At 38.3% G+C, this 15,773-nt stretch overlaps 1 protein-coding gene across 1 annotated transcript in view; it reads right to left on the reverse strand.

Annotated features, from left to right (window-relative positions):
* acad9 (acyl-CoA dehydrogenase family, member 9) overlaps positions 1–15,773 on the reverse strand; it is a 50,964-nt gene that overhangs the window by 4,178 nt on the left and 31,013 nt on the right. The window contains exons 9-16 of the mRNA XM_072582211.1: positions 14,672–14,747; positions 14,031–14,101; positions 10,440–10,559; positions 9,685–9,813; positions 8,979–9,058; positions 7,062–7,188; positions 5,585–5,662; positions 1,537–1,665 (exon numbers count right to left, since the gene is read on the reverse strand). Of these exons, the coding sequence (XP_072438312.1) occupies positions 1,537–1,665; positions 5,585–5,662; positions 7,062–7,188; positions 8,979–9,058; positions 9,685–9,813; positions 10,440–10,559; positions 14,031–14,101; positions 14,672–14,747 (810 nt within the window). The remainder of the gene's footprint in view (positions 1–1,536; positions 1,666–5,584; positions 5,663–7,061; positions 7,189–8,978; positions 9,059–9,684; positions 9,814–10,439; positions 10,560–14,030; positions 14,102–14,671; positions 14,748–15,773) is intronic.

Genomic DNA, 15,773 nt, shown 5'->3' on the forward strand with positions numbered 1-15,773 from the left:
GAAAGATGTTGTGAAACTTGAAAGGGCTCAGAAAAGATTTACAAGGATGTTGCCAGGGTTGGAGGATTTGTGCTATAGGGAGAGGCTGAACAGGTGGGGCTCGTTTCCCTGGAGCGTCGGAGGCGGAGGAGTGACCTTATAGAGGTTTACAAAATTATGAGGGGCATGGATAGGGTAAATGGACAAAGTCTTTTCCCTAGGGTTGGAGAGTCCAGAACTAGAGGGCTTAGGTTTAGGGTGAGAGGGGAAAGATATAAAAGAGACCTAAGGGGCAACTTTTTCACACACAGGATGGTACGTGTACACAACAAGTTGCCAGAGGAAGTGGTGGAGGCTGGTACAATTGTAACATTTAAGAGGCGTTTGGATGTGTATATGAATAGGAAGGTTTTGGAGGGATATGGGCCGGGTGCTGGCAGATGAGACTAGATTGGGTTGGGATAGCTGGTCGGCATGGACGGGTCAGATTGAAGGGTCTGTTTCCATGCTGTATATCTCTACGACTCTTATGTGCCACATAGGCAATTGCAGGAACTGAATGAAATAAATGGAACATAGTCATTGTTAAATCAAGATTATTTTTTGGGCTACAATAATGCTATTGTGTAGGAATGTGGGGCAGTGGGTGTTCCTCCTACTATAAACTCTTCAAAAAAAAAGTTTTATATCTGGAATTCTATTCCTGCCTCCCCCATTGCCACACTGAATTGCAATCTTTTGCCTGCCCAGTTGGGGGACACACTGAGCAGAAGCCAGGAATTATTGTATGTAACTTAAAGAAACAAAACATTGAACAATTTATCCCAGGTTAGCTGCCTGTTCACCCCCCAGAAACCATTTAGACATAGAAGCAGATTTAAAACCAGGTTACTTTTAGGCAGATAATTGTCAAATTAAGAATGGAAGAGAAATTCAAAAGGGACCTACATAAAGGAAATACACTTAGAATGACAGATCTAAAAATGCTTATAATGAAAAAAGTGAATTTTTTTGGCCCAATATGTTCACAGTGTTTTAATTTTCCTCCATGCCCTCACTTCCCTGTGACTTCATTATTTCTTCCCTCATTAATTTTAAAAAATTAATTTCACAACCCATTTAATCTTTGGTAGGTCATAAACTGGCCATAATTAAAAGATTTTGAATTGGAACAACAATGAAAATAAGTCCCAATTAAATTTCACAGCAACAGACCATCTGTAATAATCAGATATGATTGCTGGCTTAATGTGAACTTTATAGACAACGGCTTTCCTTCTCCCACAAGACTTAATCTAGCTGCATTCAGCAACCGTTGAAAACAGAGAAAAGATTCCTTTTTACATTTAATTTTTCAAAACTTCTTTTCATTTTATTCTTGAAGACCATCTTGCTCAAAGTAAAATGCTACACAATTAGTGCATATTGCAATTTTAAATATTTAAAATGCTTCATGAAAATAAGGTTTTGGTGTCAGAATTTCAGAAATTGAATATAATTCAGATGGTCTCTGTGATTTAAAGTGACTGACTTTCATTGAATATAGTATGGACCTACCTCATGGTCATGATTGCGAAGTCCAATGCTGATAGAACGACTAGCTCTCGAGATAACTGCCGTCATGGCATAAATGTTAATGAGAACATCAGCCACTCTCTTCACTACCAATTGCTCTTCTACTATTGTCTGAAGAGGAAGAGGCACAATGTTTTTGAGAAACTTCAACAGAAATGTAGCAAAGGTTTACTCACTTCAGTCTCTTAATGTAGTTTGGTTAAATATGAAAAGAATTCAAAAAGTACAGTATGAAAAGCAAACATTTTGCTTTTTCCCCATAATTAATTATTCTTTATGTTTATGCAACATGTTCTACTATTCAAATCAGATAGTCCATACACAGGCATAGAGTCAAATTACTTTGTTAGCTTAACAACAAACAAAATTCCCTAAGATGGACACGTGAGTAAAAGAAAGGCCAAAGCTCTCCAAATTACTGTGATAAAGAAGCATTTTTTAAACTAGATCAGACTTTGTAGTCTATCTCTTAACCACTTCTCATGCTGCCATGACATAGGCCATGTGAGGAGACTATAACTAGACACGGCATTGTAGATAATGTCAAAGCAAAATATTATACAGGAAGACTAGTTTTTGTATTATATTGATTGGATCATCCTAGCTATGCATCCCATTTCATATGCTTTTGCTATTGCTATAGTCAATTATAATAAAACTAGATAGAATCATAGGTGATACATTCACAAACAAAACAAATTGCTGCAGGAACACTGAAGGTCTGGCAGCAGCAGTTGTTCAGAGAAAACTGTCTTTGGGACATTCTTCCAGAAAAGGTGATGGGAGCAGGCTCACAATGTTTTTAAGGTAACGAACAAAGAAAATCATAGCACAGGCCCTTCGACCCTCCAAGCCTGCGATGATGCAGATCCTCTATCTAAACCTATGACCTATTTTCTAAGGGTCTGTATCCTTTTGCTGCTCGTCCATTCATTTATCTGTCTAGATGCATCTTAAATGACATCATGCCTACCTCTATCACATCTGTTGGCAAAGCATATCAGGCACCGACCACCCTCGGTGCAAAGATAGCCTAGGATAACAAAAATCTATGAGGCTAGGGGTTATGATTGATTGCAATTCTGTGATGATGCCCACTTCGGAGTTTTGATCCTTTTGAAATCTATCTTGTGTAGCATGCTGATACTGCTATACAACATACATGATGGAAGGCACCCTCAACTTGAAGATGAGACTTTGTCTCCACAAGGATGTGTGGTAGTTACTCCTGCTAATAAGGAGATGCATAGAAGAATCTGTGTCAAGTACGTTGGTCAGGATGTCCAAAGATGTGCAGGTTAGGTGGACTGGCCTTGCTAAATCGCGCAATGTTGAGGGATAGTGCGGCGGTGGGTTTGGGTAGACTACTCTTCAGAGGGTCAGTATGGACTCAAGGCGTTGAATGGCCTACTTCCCACTGTAGGGGATTCTCTTCTTTGGATGGGGTCACAAATGCTTTTCCCAAGATTATTACTTCAGTGCTTGCTGCAGACCATGCAGCAGTTATGCCCTTTAACTCTCATCTAGCTTGGTCAATAGCAGAGTGACCAAGCCAAACTCAGTGATGGCCATTGATACACCCTAACCAGAGCAAATTCTATGCCTTTGCCACACTCTGTTGTTTTCAACTCGTGTTCAACTTGGAATATTCAAAATTCATCAGCCAGGAGGGCTGGCAGATGGGAATGATCAAGACATTTCCTTGAACAGTTTAATCTGATGAAATGAGACTTCATAAGATCCTGAGTCAATGTTGAGGACTCCAGGGCAACTTCTTCCTATCACTGGGTCACTACCTCTGATAATTTTGTCCTGTTGTTGGGACAGAATGCATCCAAGTGCAATATGCCTTTCTCCCCAGAGGATTCCCTTGTTGCAACAGTATAAACCTTTCAATAAGCTTGTTTAGGTCAGTTTCCAAATGATCTTCATCTTCTACAAGTAGCAGTGTTATGTGTCCATGTAAAGGTGTTCTTTATGTCATAAGGCCATGGCATGCACTCACATAAAGCACAAGAACCATGAGCAGCAATGAAGACTGCAATAATGCCAAAGCAAATGGAATCAGCCAAACAGGTAAGATCTATGTTCTCCACAATAAATGTGCTTCATCTCAATTTATGTTGCACAAAACCATGTTTACAACTCCTGGTGTTGAACCTTGACACATGACTAGTTGTGGTCTGGCAAATTCTCCAGTCTTGAAGCTGCTTGATGATGGAAGTACATCGCCACATTTTTTCCTTCTCGTTCATAATTGCTTAGTAAGAGTACAAATTGTTATCATTCATAAACATCCAGGCAGCTCCCCCCAACACCCAGAACCAGATTATTACAGATTGTAAAGATCATTACTGGGCCACTTTTTCAGGATGCAATACTTGTAAATAGAGAATCTATTGGTTTATACACATTTTATAATACTTTATACTACACACAACCAGACCCTTCATGATGTTCCCTAATTTGTTACAGTTCCAGACAGGAAATCCCAAAGTATAAATTTTCTGGCTAAGATCAGATGGACTGAAACTCCTTTATGCACCACCGCCCAACCCCCACACAACAGCCAGCCCTAGTTAGTTGCAGTGTAGATAATTTAAAAAAGATCCCTTCCCCTGTGGCTGCATTTCTCCCAGATGCAATGATTTTCAGCTTTAAAAGAAACTAATTTAACTAAGACAAAGTCTTTTCCCTGGGGTGGGGGAGTTCAGAAGTAGAGGGCATAGGTTTAGGGTGAGAGGGGAAAGATATAAAAAAAGAGACCTACGGGGCAACTTTTTCACGCAGAGGATGATAAGTGTATGGAATGAGCTGCCAGAGAAAGTGGTGGAGGCTAGTACAATTGCAACATTTAAAAGGCATCTGGATGGGAATACGAATAGGAAGGGTTTGGAGGGATATGGGCCGGATGCTGGCAGGTAGGACTAGATTGGGTTGGGATATCTGGTCGTCATGGAGAAGTTGGACTGAAGAGTTTGTTTCCGTGCTGTACATCTCTATGACAAGGAGTTTCTGGTTTATTTCAATCATTGAGTCTAATGTCTGCGCACTCTCTTTTTGGTTGTGGCTTTACTACTAGTTTCTCTTTTTTATCATTTGCTCCTTGCAAATAGTCTGCCCTGAACTGGTCAGTTTCTCATTCAATTTGCCCTACACTTGCTGCTTTCTTTTCAGGAATTGTTCTCTTAAACAAGACCTAAGTGAACAAAAAATGAAGTCCAGTATTTCACACAATTGAACTGGACTGTATAATTCAGCTCTCATCTGTAAATTCTTACACTTATATTTAAAATCAAATGTGTAATTATAAATTGTGGTCACTACATTGTGGCCCTCAAGAACAAATCTTTCATTCCCAAAACAGGTTGATAAATATTTTTTCTTAAGTTACCCATCCCAACAAGAGCGAACTTTGAGCACTAAACAATTGAACTGGACATACTGCAAACCAAAATATATATCAAAATAATAATGCCGCATGGTAAAATAGGTAAGGACAGCAAGGGCCATTTCTCACATTTCATTCATAACTTCACTTCTGAGACAATTTTCCTGTAAAGATATTCATTCTTTGTGAAGGTATTTTCTCTTTATTAAAAAAAAGTGCTCTCTGGTTATTCTCAAAGAAAATAAACGCACTTTATGTATGTGCTTGAATGTGAAATTTTATATATATATTTATATATATATTTTAATATCTGTGTACTCTCTCTGTCCAGACAATTTTACTTTTTAAAAAAACTGATCGCTTTTTAAAAGTAAACTCTCTCAACTGTAAGTGCTTACACTTATATTTAAAATAAAATATGTAAATACAGATTGTGGTCACTACATTGTGGCCCTCAAGAACAAATCTTTCATGCCCAAAACAGGTTTATAAATTTTTTTTTTAAAGTTACCCATCCCAACAAGAGTAAAAGACTGCATTTATTCAATGAATTGTATACTGTATCATTTAATAACATAAAATGTTTTACTCCCACATAAACATGGCTTTGCTCTTAAATAACAGCCATGTCCTAATTACCTTGCCATATCTGTACAATGTGTTTTCCACTGTGCTTCCCAGATAATACACATTCTCTTCCAATTTTTTGGCACTGTCCTGTAGGAAAAAAATTCAAGTATTTCCTTTAATATATGTTCACAATTTTACTGTCTCTATCACCTTTAATCACAAAAAGGATGGTATGCCAAACATTTGGAAAACACTGTTTGGTTGCAATGACATGACACTGTATCCATGACATTGCACTGCTATCTCTTTCCATCTAATGGTTGTCAGTTTTGTAAACAGGCTTAATACAACATATTTTATCGAACACCTTTCAGAATTCCACACACACACACACACACACACACACACACACACACACACATTAGCTGCACTGTTCTTCTGGGTGGTAGATCAAGTTCAATCAAGTTGGCGAGAAATGACTTGATCTTAACAGAACGTAACCATGTGAAAAATAAATCAGATAACCCAAATTCTGCAATATAGTTCATCTTATTACTAAAATAGGCGGTGCCTGCCTGATTCCAAATACCGTTACTTCCTTTGAGACAGCTGGGTACCCACATGTGGAAACTAATTGGCATACATGGAAGACTTCAAATCAACGCTCACACAAGGAACTTCTATTTACGCAAAACAGGGGAATCTTCAAAAAGAACTGATTTATAATATTGCGTGTTGTCACGGAATAATATTGCAGACCATCACAGGACATACAGGAGGTAAACAAAAACCTTCCCAAAAATTGCCAGTGTCTCTGCCATGTATCCAAATCAAAAATGTTTAGATGCAGGTTAGCAATAGCCAGGGCATTGCCTGTAACTTTTAAAATATAGTAGCTTATATTTTTAACCAACTACATGATGGAAATTTACTATTAGCATCATGGAAGGGGTGATGTAGGGCAGGTTGTAATGTTCCAGCATAATCCTGCCTCGCAGACAATGGCTGACAAAGTTGTATCACCAGGCACTCTGCCTTTATGTTACCTGAAATGAATATGAAAATGACTGTTGCACCTAAGGAAACAATGCAAGTAGGGGAGCTTTGGTTAGTATATGAGCCTGAAAGTTAGCATTTGGAATACATTCAAGATTTGGTGGAGGTACATTCAATCATGGCTTTCAAAGGGGAAAGCCAAGAGAAAGAAAACAATTGCAGGGAAATGGAAAAAGGTTTGAGGAGTATCTGAACTGTTTTTTAAGCAACACAGCAGAGGCACAAGAGGTCACATGGTCTCCTCCTGCGCTGTAAACATTCTGTGAAACTATGTGAAGTTCAAGTTCAAAATACAGTCACTCGTCATCAGCTGGTTTATCTGACTGCACATGAGAATCTTTGACGGTGATCTGTGTGCTTCTCTCAAGATGCTGAGTAACTACTGAATATTGGTTCTATTAATTATTGAGATGACAAATGGAAAATTATAGTCTAAAACTGATTTGTCTTGGAATAAGACCAGTAATAGTAATTTTATAGCGACAAGTACCTCCAAACTGGGGTGCACGACACCATTTTTGCCAGTGAGACCATAATCCACTTCTTTGAAAAAGGTACTTCCTAATCTTTTTCCTAAAAGTTCCAACACTACTCCAACGTTTCCTCTCTTCATCGCTCTGAAAGGAACCACAAAAACTGTGACAAAATGTTCAACAGAGATGAATCGAATTTCAAATGCCAATAAATTTCAAGTTATACTGTTACACATGTAACAGACAGTGCACAAGGACCTTGCAAACTGGATGACTATAAAATGGAATGGGATGGATGATGAATAAATTAATCTTGTCCAGTGCTGCTGGTTGAGGAATTATGTTTGCTTTTTTTTTGGTTTGGGTGGGGGGGGGGGGGGGGGGGGGGGAAAGTCTGGCATAACGGTTTTAAAAATTAGTGGTACCCCTCTATCAGCAAGGGGAAAGAGTTTTTTTCTCTCTAAGAAGGTTGCTGAGTTTGCGTACTTCTATTTCCCAGAGAGCACTGGGAGGCTGGGTCATTGAAGGCCGAGTTAGATAGATTTTTGATCAGCAATGAACTCAAGAGTTATGTCAGACAGGAAAGGGAAGTTGAGGTCACAATCAGACCAGCTATGATCTTATCAAATGGCAGAGTATGCTTGAGCTGCTCACAATTGTGTTCTTGTGCATCAAATATCAAGGTAGGAATGCTTTTAAATTCTGTATTAACGCTTCACTCTCAGCCTTCTGAATAGAAGGCCAAAGTGTTTATTGTTAATTTTATCCCAAAAGTAACAACTTCATTAAAACTTCAAATATGATGGTGCAATTACTGGAATCCAAAGTTATTAACTAAACAGTTCAGGGCATTAATCTATAGTAAAGAGAAATATGTACAATTTTGTTAATTTTAAGTTTGTGGTTGGCTTCTTGTTTTAAGCATACAGTCCATTATACTATTCTGTAACTTAGAAACATGGTAAAGCAGTTAACTACATTAAGTGGTCATCTTATATCACTTATGGTCTTTCACTTTAATCAATAATAATGCAACTGCGCATCAGGGAGGTAGGTACTTAAACAAAATTCTTTTTCAACAACTTTTAAAATAGGACATCAAGTGTTTCTACAATGGGTCGAAAAAATCTAAGAGAAAGGAAATTTTCACACTTATCAAAAATAGATATGAAAGAACACACTCCTCTTTGTAGGCAGCAGCTCCTTCAGCCCACTATCCAATGACACAGTATACATGTTCAATGTATTTAAGATATTGGAAATACTGAACTTCCTCAATCCATGCAGGTCTCAAAATAATGAAATGAAAACTTCAAGTATTAGCCCATTTACCCTAAATTCCTTACTTTAGCATCCTTACACTTTCATTTGATATAGATTTCCTGAATTCTTAATGGAACTGTCATCCAAGAACTGCACCAACACCATTCAACACTTTCACAAAATTTTTAATCTTTGTTACACGATCATATTTTGCAAATTATTATAATAAAGTTGCATTTTTGGCTTCTGTTAGGTCCAAAATTCAACCTCCACTGTGTTTTATTATTGTAAATCTTAATCTGGCCCTTTTCCAGGAATTTCACTTTATTTCGTGATTTCCACCAGTTTGAATGTTCATCAATGCTGCAATTATAGATTAAACACATCTTGAATCAGCTTCAATTTCCTTTTTTCAGAGAAATTGGTAAAATTAATTAAACTTTTATGGTTAAAATTAGTATAATAAGCTGCACCAGCACTAGGATCAAGGTTCAGTAAACGAGAGTCAAAGGTCTGTGCAACATTATTCATAGTTGTCTCAATATTAAGGTAAGTGCAACAAATTCTGCACTGCCAATTCTCAGTATCTGGGCAAGCATGGATTAGTTTTGGGATGTAGTTGAAAAGGAGAATCTTTAAGTCAAAGCAAAAATTACTTAAGGCCCACATACTTTATTTTCTCGGTAAGGACCTTTCCTGCATGCTGCAAACCAGTCAAGGCTACATACATCCGGAGAATTTCATTAGTCCCCTGCAATACATGGAAAAAATGAAATCGATACATTCAAAGATCATAGAAGCAGCCCAATAAAATGTTATAAATAGCTGTTACAAGATACATTTTGTACTTCAACTAGTAGAAAACAATTACAAATTTTAATTGTTCACCTATTTCATAATCCATTATATAGTTTGTATAATCCAAATCTATTCCCAGAGTGGTCAGCTTTCGGCAATTTGACAGTGCTATCAAATACTTCAGCCATGCTGCTGATCACACTGAGTGATGCTTATATTAATTTCTGTTATTGTTTAACGTGCACATCATGCCATTCCAGAGATTTATATTTTCATCAACATCACATTTACTGAAATTCAGATTTAGCAATATGTATGTGAAATATTAACCTCCACTAATCTGACAAAACACAAAGACCGGGCTCTATGGCATCACTGCTCCAAATGTTATGTGATACACAAAGACTTTGAATGGCACATGCCACTTTCAACAAGGTTGGTACAGCACCCTATGTTAGGAAGGACAGTACCATGGACCACCATGTGTGTGCCAAGATGTTAGGAGTGGTCAGGTCTTGCTGTCAATGTCATTTCAGCTGATTTGATGCACATAATGATAACTAGGGCCATTTAGCTTACCTCAAAAATTAGAAGAATTCGGCTATCCCTGAGCATTCGCTCATAGGGGTAATCTTTCATATAGCCAAGGCCTCCCAGAATTTGCAGAGCCTCACTGATGCATATCCAGGCACCCTCAGAACTGTAAATCTGACCAAAGTACTGACTCAGTTAGGAATCATCCAAATTAAGACACACTGTGTACATGGTTATGAAACTAGTTACACGTAGCAGCAAAAAATGTAAGTTTTCTTTTTAAAGTTGTTGGAGTTTAACAACATTTGGGAGAAGTTGTAATTATAATAAAAAAGAACAAAGTTACAATGATGGTCCTTTGTGGCTCAATTATCAGTTTGTGATGTATGTAATATAAAACAGCAACACCATAATACAGTATTTTGTTATCAATAGCTGAAAAAAATGTCATGTTCTGTGACTGGCCACTGACAACAAAATGGTAGGAAAGCAATATTTTTCCCTAACTCCCAACCTGTGCTTGGGGTCTGCAAAGGTTCATTTTAATCACATCCACAGTTGTTCAATCCATATAGTTCGTATTTTGACATTACGTGCTGTTGACATTTTACAGGTCTCCACATTATATCTGGTTATTGACATGGTAAAACTATATACAAAGGTATGCACATCTAAACTAATCCGTAAATAAAATAACATTTTTATATAACTTGCTCCCCTTCCTGCTCAAATGTCACAAATCACAAATGGAACAATTTAAACATGTTTCATAAACATAATGTCAAATTTGAGTTCACTACCTTCACCATGGCTGCTTCCACAGAACAATCTGGCTCTCCTGGACGGTCCATCATTCCTGCAGTCAAGTAAGCCATGCTCTCCATTACGTATGCTTGCACTGCCATCAGAGTAAACTTCTCCTAAAAGAAACCCCAACTGTACGATACATGAAAACTGCCTTGTAAACTGACTCATATCATCTGCTGACAACCAAAACACACTTCCTACTGCTGAAAATGGCAATACATTACACAACTTCAATCACGGACTCAGTAGTTAGCTTAAAAATTCAAACAAATGACTCAAGAACTGCAGGTGTTTGAGAATTGCTGAAAAAAGGCACATTTTGCAATCGCTTTCCTGTCAAAGTTCTGAAAAAGTGTCACAGGACTCAAAACGTTCACGCTAATTTCTCTTCACAGATGATGCCAGACCTGCTGAGTTTCTTCAGCAGTTTGTTATTGTTTGTTTCAATTTCATAATATTGTTAAATGTATTGTAACCAGATATCTCAATCCCAAGATGACTAAAAGAGTTCAGAGTTTTGATGCATATTGTGGAATGATTCAAATGTATTGATGAGAAATAAATTAAATCATCTTAAACAGCCATTGACTACAGGTCTCTAGTCTGCCTACACAAATCATGCAAAGTAATTAATGAGTTGGCAAATAGTTTGAGGTTCTGGGATATAAAAGGTACTGAACAAATGCAAGATCGTTTTTTTCATCTCTAAAAATTTAGACAGAAGGATGACTTGAGGAGCACTAAAAAGGAGAGTCTAATGACTTCCTTTTAAGTGAATAAGATCTATGCAAGTGAAAGAATCAAGGAAGGATAAAATGACAATTAGGGAATATGCTTTTGGCCTGGTCTGGATACATTAAAATATAAGTGTATATTGCCCACTAGATCTTGGATAAGTCAAGTGATGTTTTGGGGTGATTTTGGGATAGTGTAGGGGGATGAGCTGAGAATAGTTCACAGGCGGCACAACATCAAGGGCCTGTTCTGCGCTGTATTGTTCTATGTTTTCAATTTGTATTTTGTTGCAGTTAATCTGACTTACTCTGCAAAGATATCTGGAACTTCTAGGATTTTGACCCAGCGACAATAAAGGCATGGTGATTTAGTTTCAAGTCAGGATGGTGAGAGGCTTGAAAGGAAACCTGCAAATGGTGTTATCCCAGTGTGAGTGCTATCTTTGCCCTTCTAGGAGGTAGAGAAGTTGCAGGACTGAAAGATGTTTAAAGAATCACAGCAACTTATTACGATCATATCTTACAGATGGCATACTCTGCTAACTCTGTATGTCAGTGATAGTGATTGAATGTTTAAGGCAGCGAAGGGGATAGTGATCAAACAAACTGCTGTATCCTTGAGCTTTAGTGTTCTCAGAGATGCACTCATCCACACAGCAGAGAGAATAACATCACAGAAATTGGGCTGGCTTTGCGAATCAGGCAGTGTGTTACTTGCTGTAGAAGCCACAATCAAATAATTTGCTGATCAATAGACATGCGTGACAGTAAGAAGCTTGGTAATGATACTGCCGAATACTACTCTTACATGCTCAGTTTTAAGTTGAAGGTCTGGTCTGAATATATGTCTCATTTAGTATAATGAGAATGCCAGAAAACAATGAAGGATGGTCTCAATGTGTGAAGGGGGTCTTGGTTTTCACAAGGATGGTGTAGTGTATAATTTAAGCAATACTGTATATGAACAGAGGTATCAGTGACAGATAGCTTTGAGAAGATTAAGCAGGTTTTCCCCATTTCTGATTCGCTCAGCATCTGATATAAAACCTGTCTGACAGGTCCTTTGGGAACCTTCCAGTTTCATTAGTTCTAGTACATTATACATTTGTGTAAGTTTACACAATTTAAAAAAGTAGTAAGAAACTATCCATAGGACAGAGTGTATGGTTGCTGGGTTGAAATCCTGGAACTTCCTTTCAAACTGCACTTTGTAACTTGCTAACAGTGTTGTTTAGGTTGACCTGAAGGATTGCAGTGGTTCAACAAGGTAACACTCTGACACCTTATCAAGAACAATTAGGGATGGTAATAAGTGCCAGCAAGACCATATCCCATGAAAAGATGGGGGAAAAAAATGTTTATGCTAAAAAGCCACAGGAAACATGCGACAATGCAAGTAAGCTAGCTGTGTGTCAGGATGCCCAAGACTGTAGGGAGGCTGTGGAGAAGGTAGCACTGACAGGGACTATTTGCGGACACAGAGATGGGCTCAAGTGCGTATACTTCAACGCAAGGAGTATCAGAAATAAGGTGGGTGAACTTAAGGCATGGATCGGTACCTGGTAGGGTTCTTGGTCAGGTGGAGGAACAGAGGGATCTTGGGGTCTATGTACATAGATCTTTGAAGGTTGCCACTCAGGTGGATAGAGTTTGTCAGAAGGCCTATGGAGTATTATCGTTCATTAGCAGAGGGATTGAATTCAAGAGTCGTGAAGTGATGTTGCAGCTGTACAGGACTTTGGTTAGGCCACAGTTGGAGTACTGTGTGCAGTTCTGGTTGCCTCACTTTAGGAAAGATGTGGAAGCTTTGGAGAGGGTGCAGAGAAGATTTACCAGGATGTTGCCTGGAATGGAGAGTAGGTCGTACGAGGATAGGTTGAGAGTTCTCGGCCTTTTCTCGTTGGAACGGCGAAGGATGAGGGGTGACTTGATAGAGGTTTATAAGATGATCAGAGGAATAGATAGAGTATACAGTCAGAAACTTTTCCCCCGGGTACAACAGAGTGTTACAAGGGGACATAAATTTAAGGTGAAGGGTGGAAAGTATAGGGGAGATGTCAGGGGTGGGTTCTTTACCCAGAGAGTGGTGGGGGCATGGAATGCGCTGCCCGTGGGAGTGGTAGAGTCAGAATCATTGGCGACCTTTAAGCGGCATTTGGATAGGTACATGGATGGGTGCTTAATCTAGGTTAGAAGTTCGGCACAACATCGTGGGCCGAAGGGCCTGTTCTGTGCTGTATTGTTCTATGTTCTATGTTCTAATGTACAGCTACATTAACAACTTTCATAAAATAGTAAATAATAAGAAAACAATATTTATGTAATGGAAAATTAACATTTATTGTGAAATCTATAAAAGCATAGGGAAATAAAGAAGTAAGGACCTGACTGAAACTAGGGGCAAGTATTGCAGACAGACAGAAAAAACGTAAAGGCAAACAGACTTAACATCAGACTTACAAGGCCGTTAAACCGACCTAACAGCAGACTTACAAGGCCGTTAAACTATCATATCAACGGTCAAGGAATGAGAAAAACAACTCCATATATGGAAAGGAACTCGAATGCTCCTGGTCCCTGACCTCGAGGTGTTGAGAAGCAGCGAATTATAGTATAAAGGGAATATGTGAAAGCTATCGGGCGCCTTTTACATGAATCGTCTTGCCAATGTATCGGGTTCCTTTGCAGGGGTCTAAAATAAACTTTTTCTTTGCTCTTGCTAGCATTTGAGTCGAGTCAATTTAATTTCCATGACAATTTACAAAAAGTTTTAATTGCAAAAGTTTTAGTTTGTTAAGCAACCAGTCATACAAAGCAATGATTTACAAAAATAGCAGAATGAAAATGTACCTGAATCAGCCCAAACTCACTCAATTTTCTGTCAAATTGTTTGCGGGTACAAGCATACTCTGCTGTCATCTCTACAAAAAGCAAGAAAAACAAAATGAAGACTTTAAAATTTATATATTGCATTTCTCAGAATTACTGCACCATCTTGTAACTAAATTACAATCACGACGATGTAAACTAAAGGAGTAGCACAGCATGATCCCAATAAGCTGAGTGACCAGTTAATTTATTTTTAGAAGATATAGATCAGGAAACTGGTAAAACTCTTTGTTCTTCTTTGAATAGCACCATGGGATGCTCAACTTCTCCCCAGCTAACAATAATGATTTTACTTGAATCCCATTTAAAAGGACTATTTTTATTATACGGTAAAATAGCCCTCTGTTTATGGTACGAACAGATGAACTAGTGGAATAAGTAGCTCAGTAGCCTTGTTCAGGACTAATGCTTAAAATCTTGAAAGTTAAAATAAAGCACTGCAATAATCTGTCTGTCAGCTAGGAATAGGCAATGGGTGGTCACGTCAGTGTTAAACTTAAAAAAAATCACAAATTCTGCAGTAGGACCCAGATGTGGTTCAAGTTGATGCTAATTCAGATTTTGGTCTGTATATTATGAAGATTTATTTTTTGTAATCTCACCAATAAGTTTTTTAATCATTCCTGCAGATGCACTCCCCATGCTAAATCGTCCACTATTCAAGATCCTCATGGCCACCTGGAAAAGAATAGAAGAATTTGTTTTGTGTAAGGCATAATATTAATTCATTTATTTTCACGGGTGAGTCATTTATTCAATATTTAACATGAACAAACAATTTGTTTGGATGAACTACATACAAAAACATTTTATGTAGTCACCTATGCACTCCTTCCTACCACTGGGTCACTACCTCTGATAATTTTGTCCTGTTGTTGGGACAGAATGTATCCAGGTGCAATATGCCTTTCTCCCCTTGTTGCAACAGTATAAACCTTTCAATAAGCTTGTTTAGGTCAGTTTCTAAATGATCTTCATCTTCTACAAGTAGCAGTGTTATGTGCCCATGTAAAGGTGATCTTTATGTCATAAGGCCATGGCATGCACTCACATAAAGCACAAGAATCATGAGCAGCAATGAAGACTGCAATAATGCCAAAGCAAATGGAATCAGCCAAACAGGTAAGATCTATGTTCTCCACAATAAATGTGCTTCATCTCAACTTATGTTGCACAAAACCATGTTTACAACTCCTGGCGTTGAACCTTGACACATGACTAGCTGTGGTCTGGCAAATTCTCCAGTCTTGAAGCTGCTTGATGATGGAAGTACATTGCCACATTTTTTTTCCTTCTCGTTCATAATTGCTTAGTAGAAGTGCAAATTGTTATCATTCATAAATGTCCAGGCAGCTCCCCCCAATACATTAAGGATTTACTCCTAATATCAGGACACAGCTTGTAGGGAGCAGACAAAAAAAAAAAGTGGGGTTGAGGGGTCAGCCATGATCTTCTCAAATTCTGAAGCAAGCTGAAGTGATTGAATGTTTTACTCTTGATTCTCATGCTCACCCAAACACAGCTTTGAAGCAGACCAGCGAGCAGTACACCAATCTCCCAGTGTTTCTGATAAAGGCAGACTCTGCCCAAATACAGACTCCGTGACATACAGTCTCCTGTTTTGCAGATGGGATGATGGTATGCAACAACAGCATGAGGGAAAACCAGAGGATAGGTGGAGGACTAGGTCATATCATTTCCTCA

The sequence above is a fragment of the Chiloscyllium punctatum genome, chromosome 12, assembly GCF_047496795.1.
Source record: "Chiloscyllium punctatum isolate Juve2018m chromosome 12, sChiPun1.3, whole genome shotgun sequence".
In the NCBI taxonomy this organism is placed as follows: domain Eukaryota; kingdom Metazoa; phylum Chordata; class Chondrichthyes; order Orectolobiformes; family Hemiscylliidae; genus Chiloscyllium; species Chiloscyllium punctatum.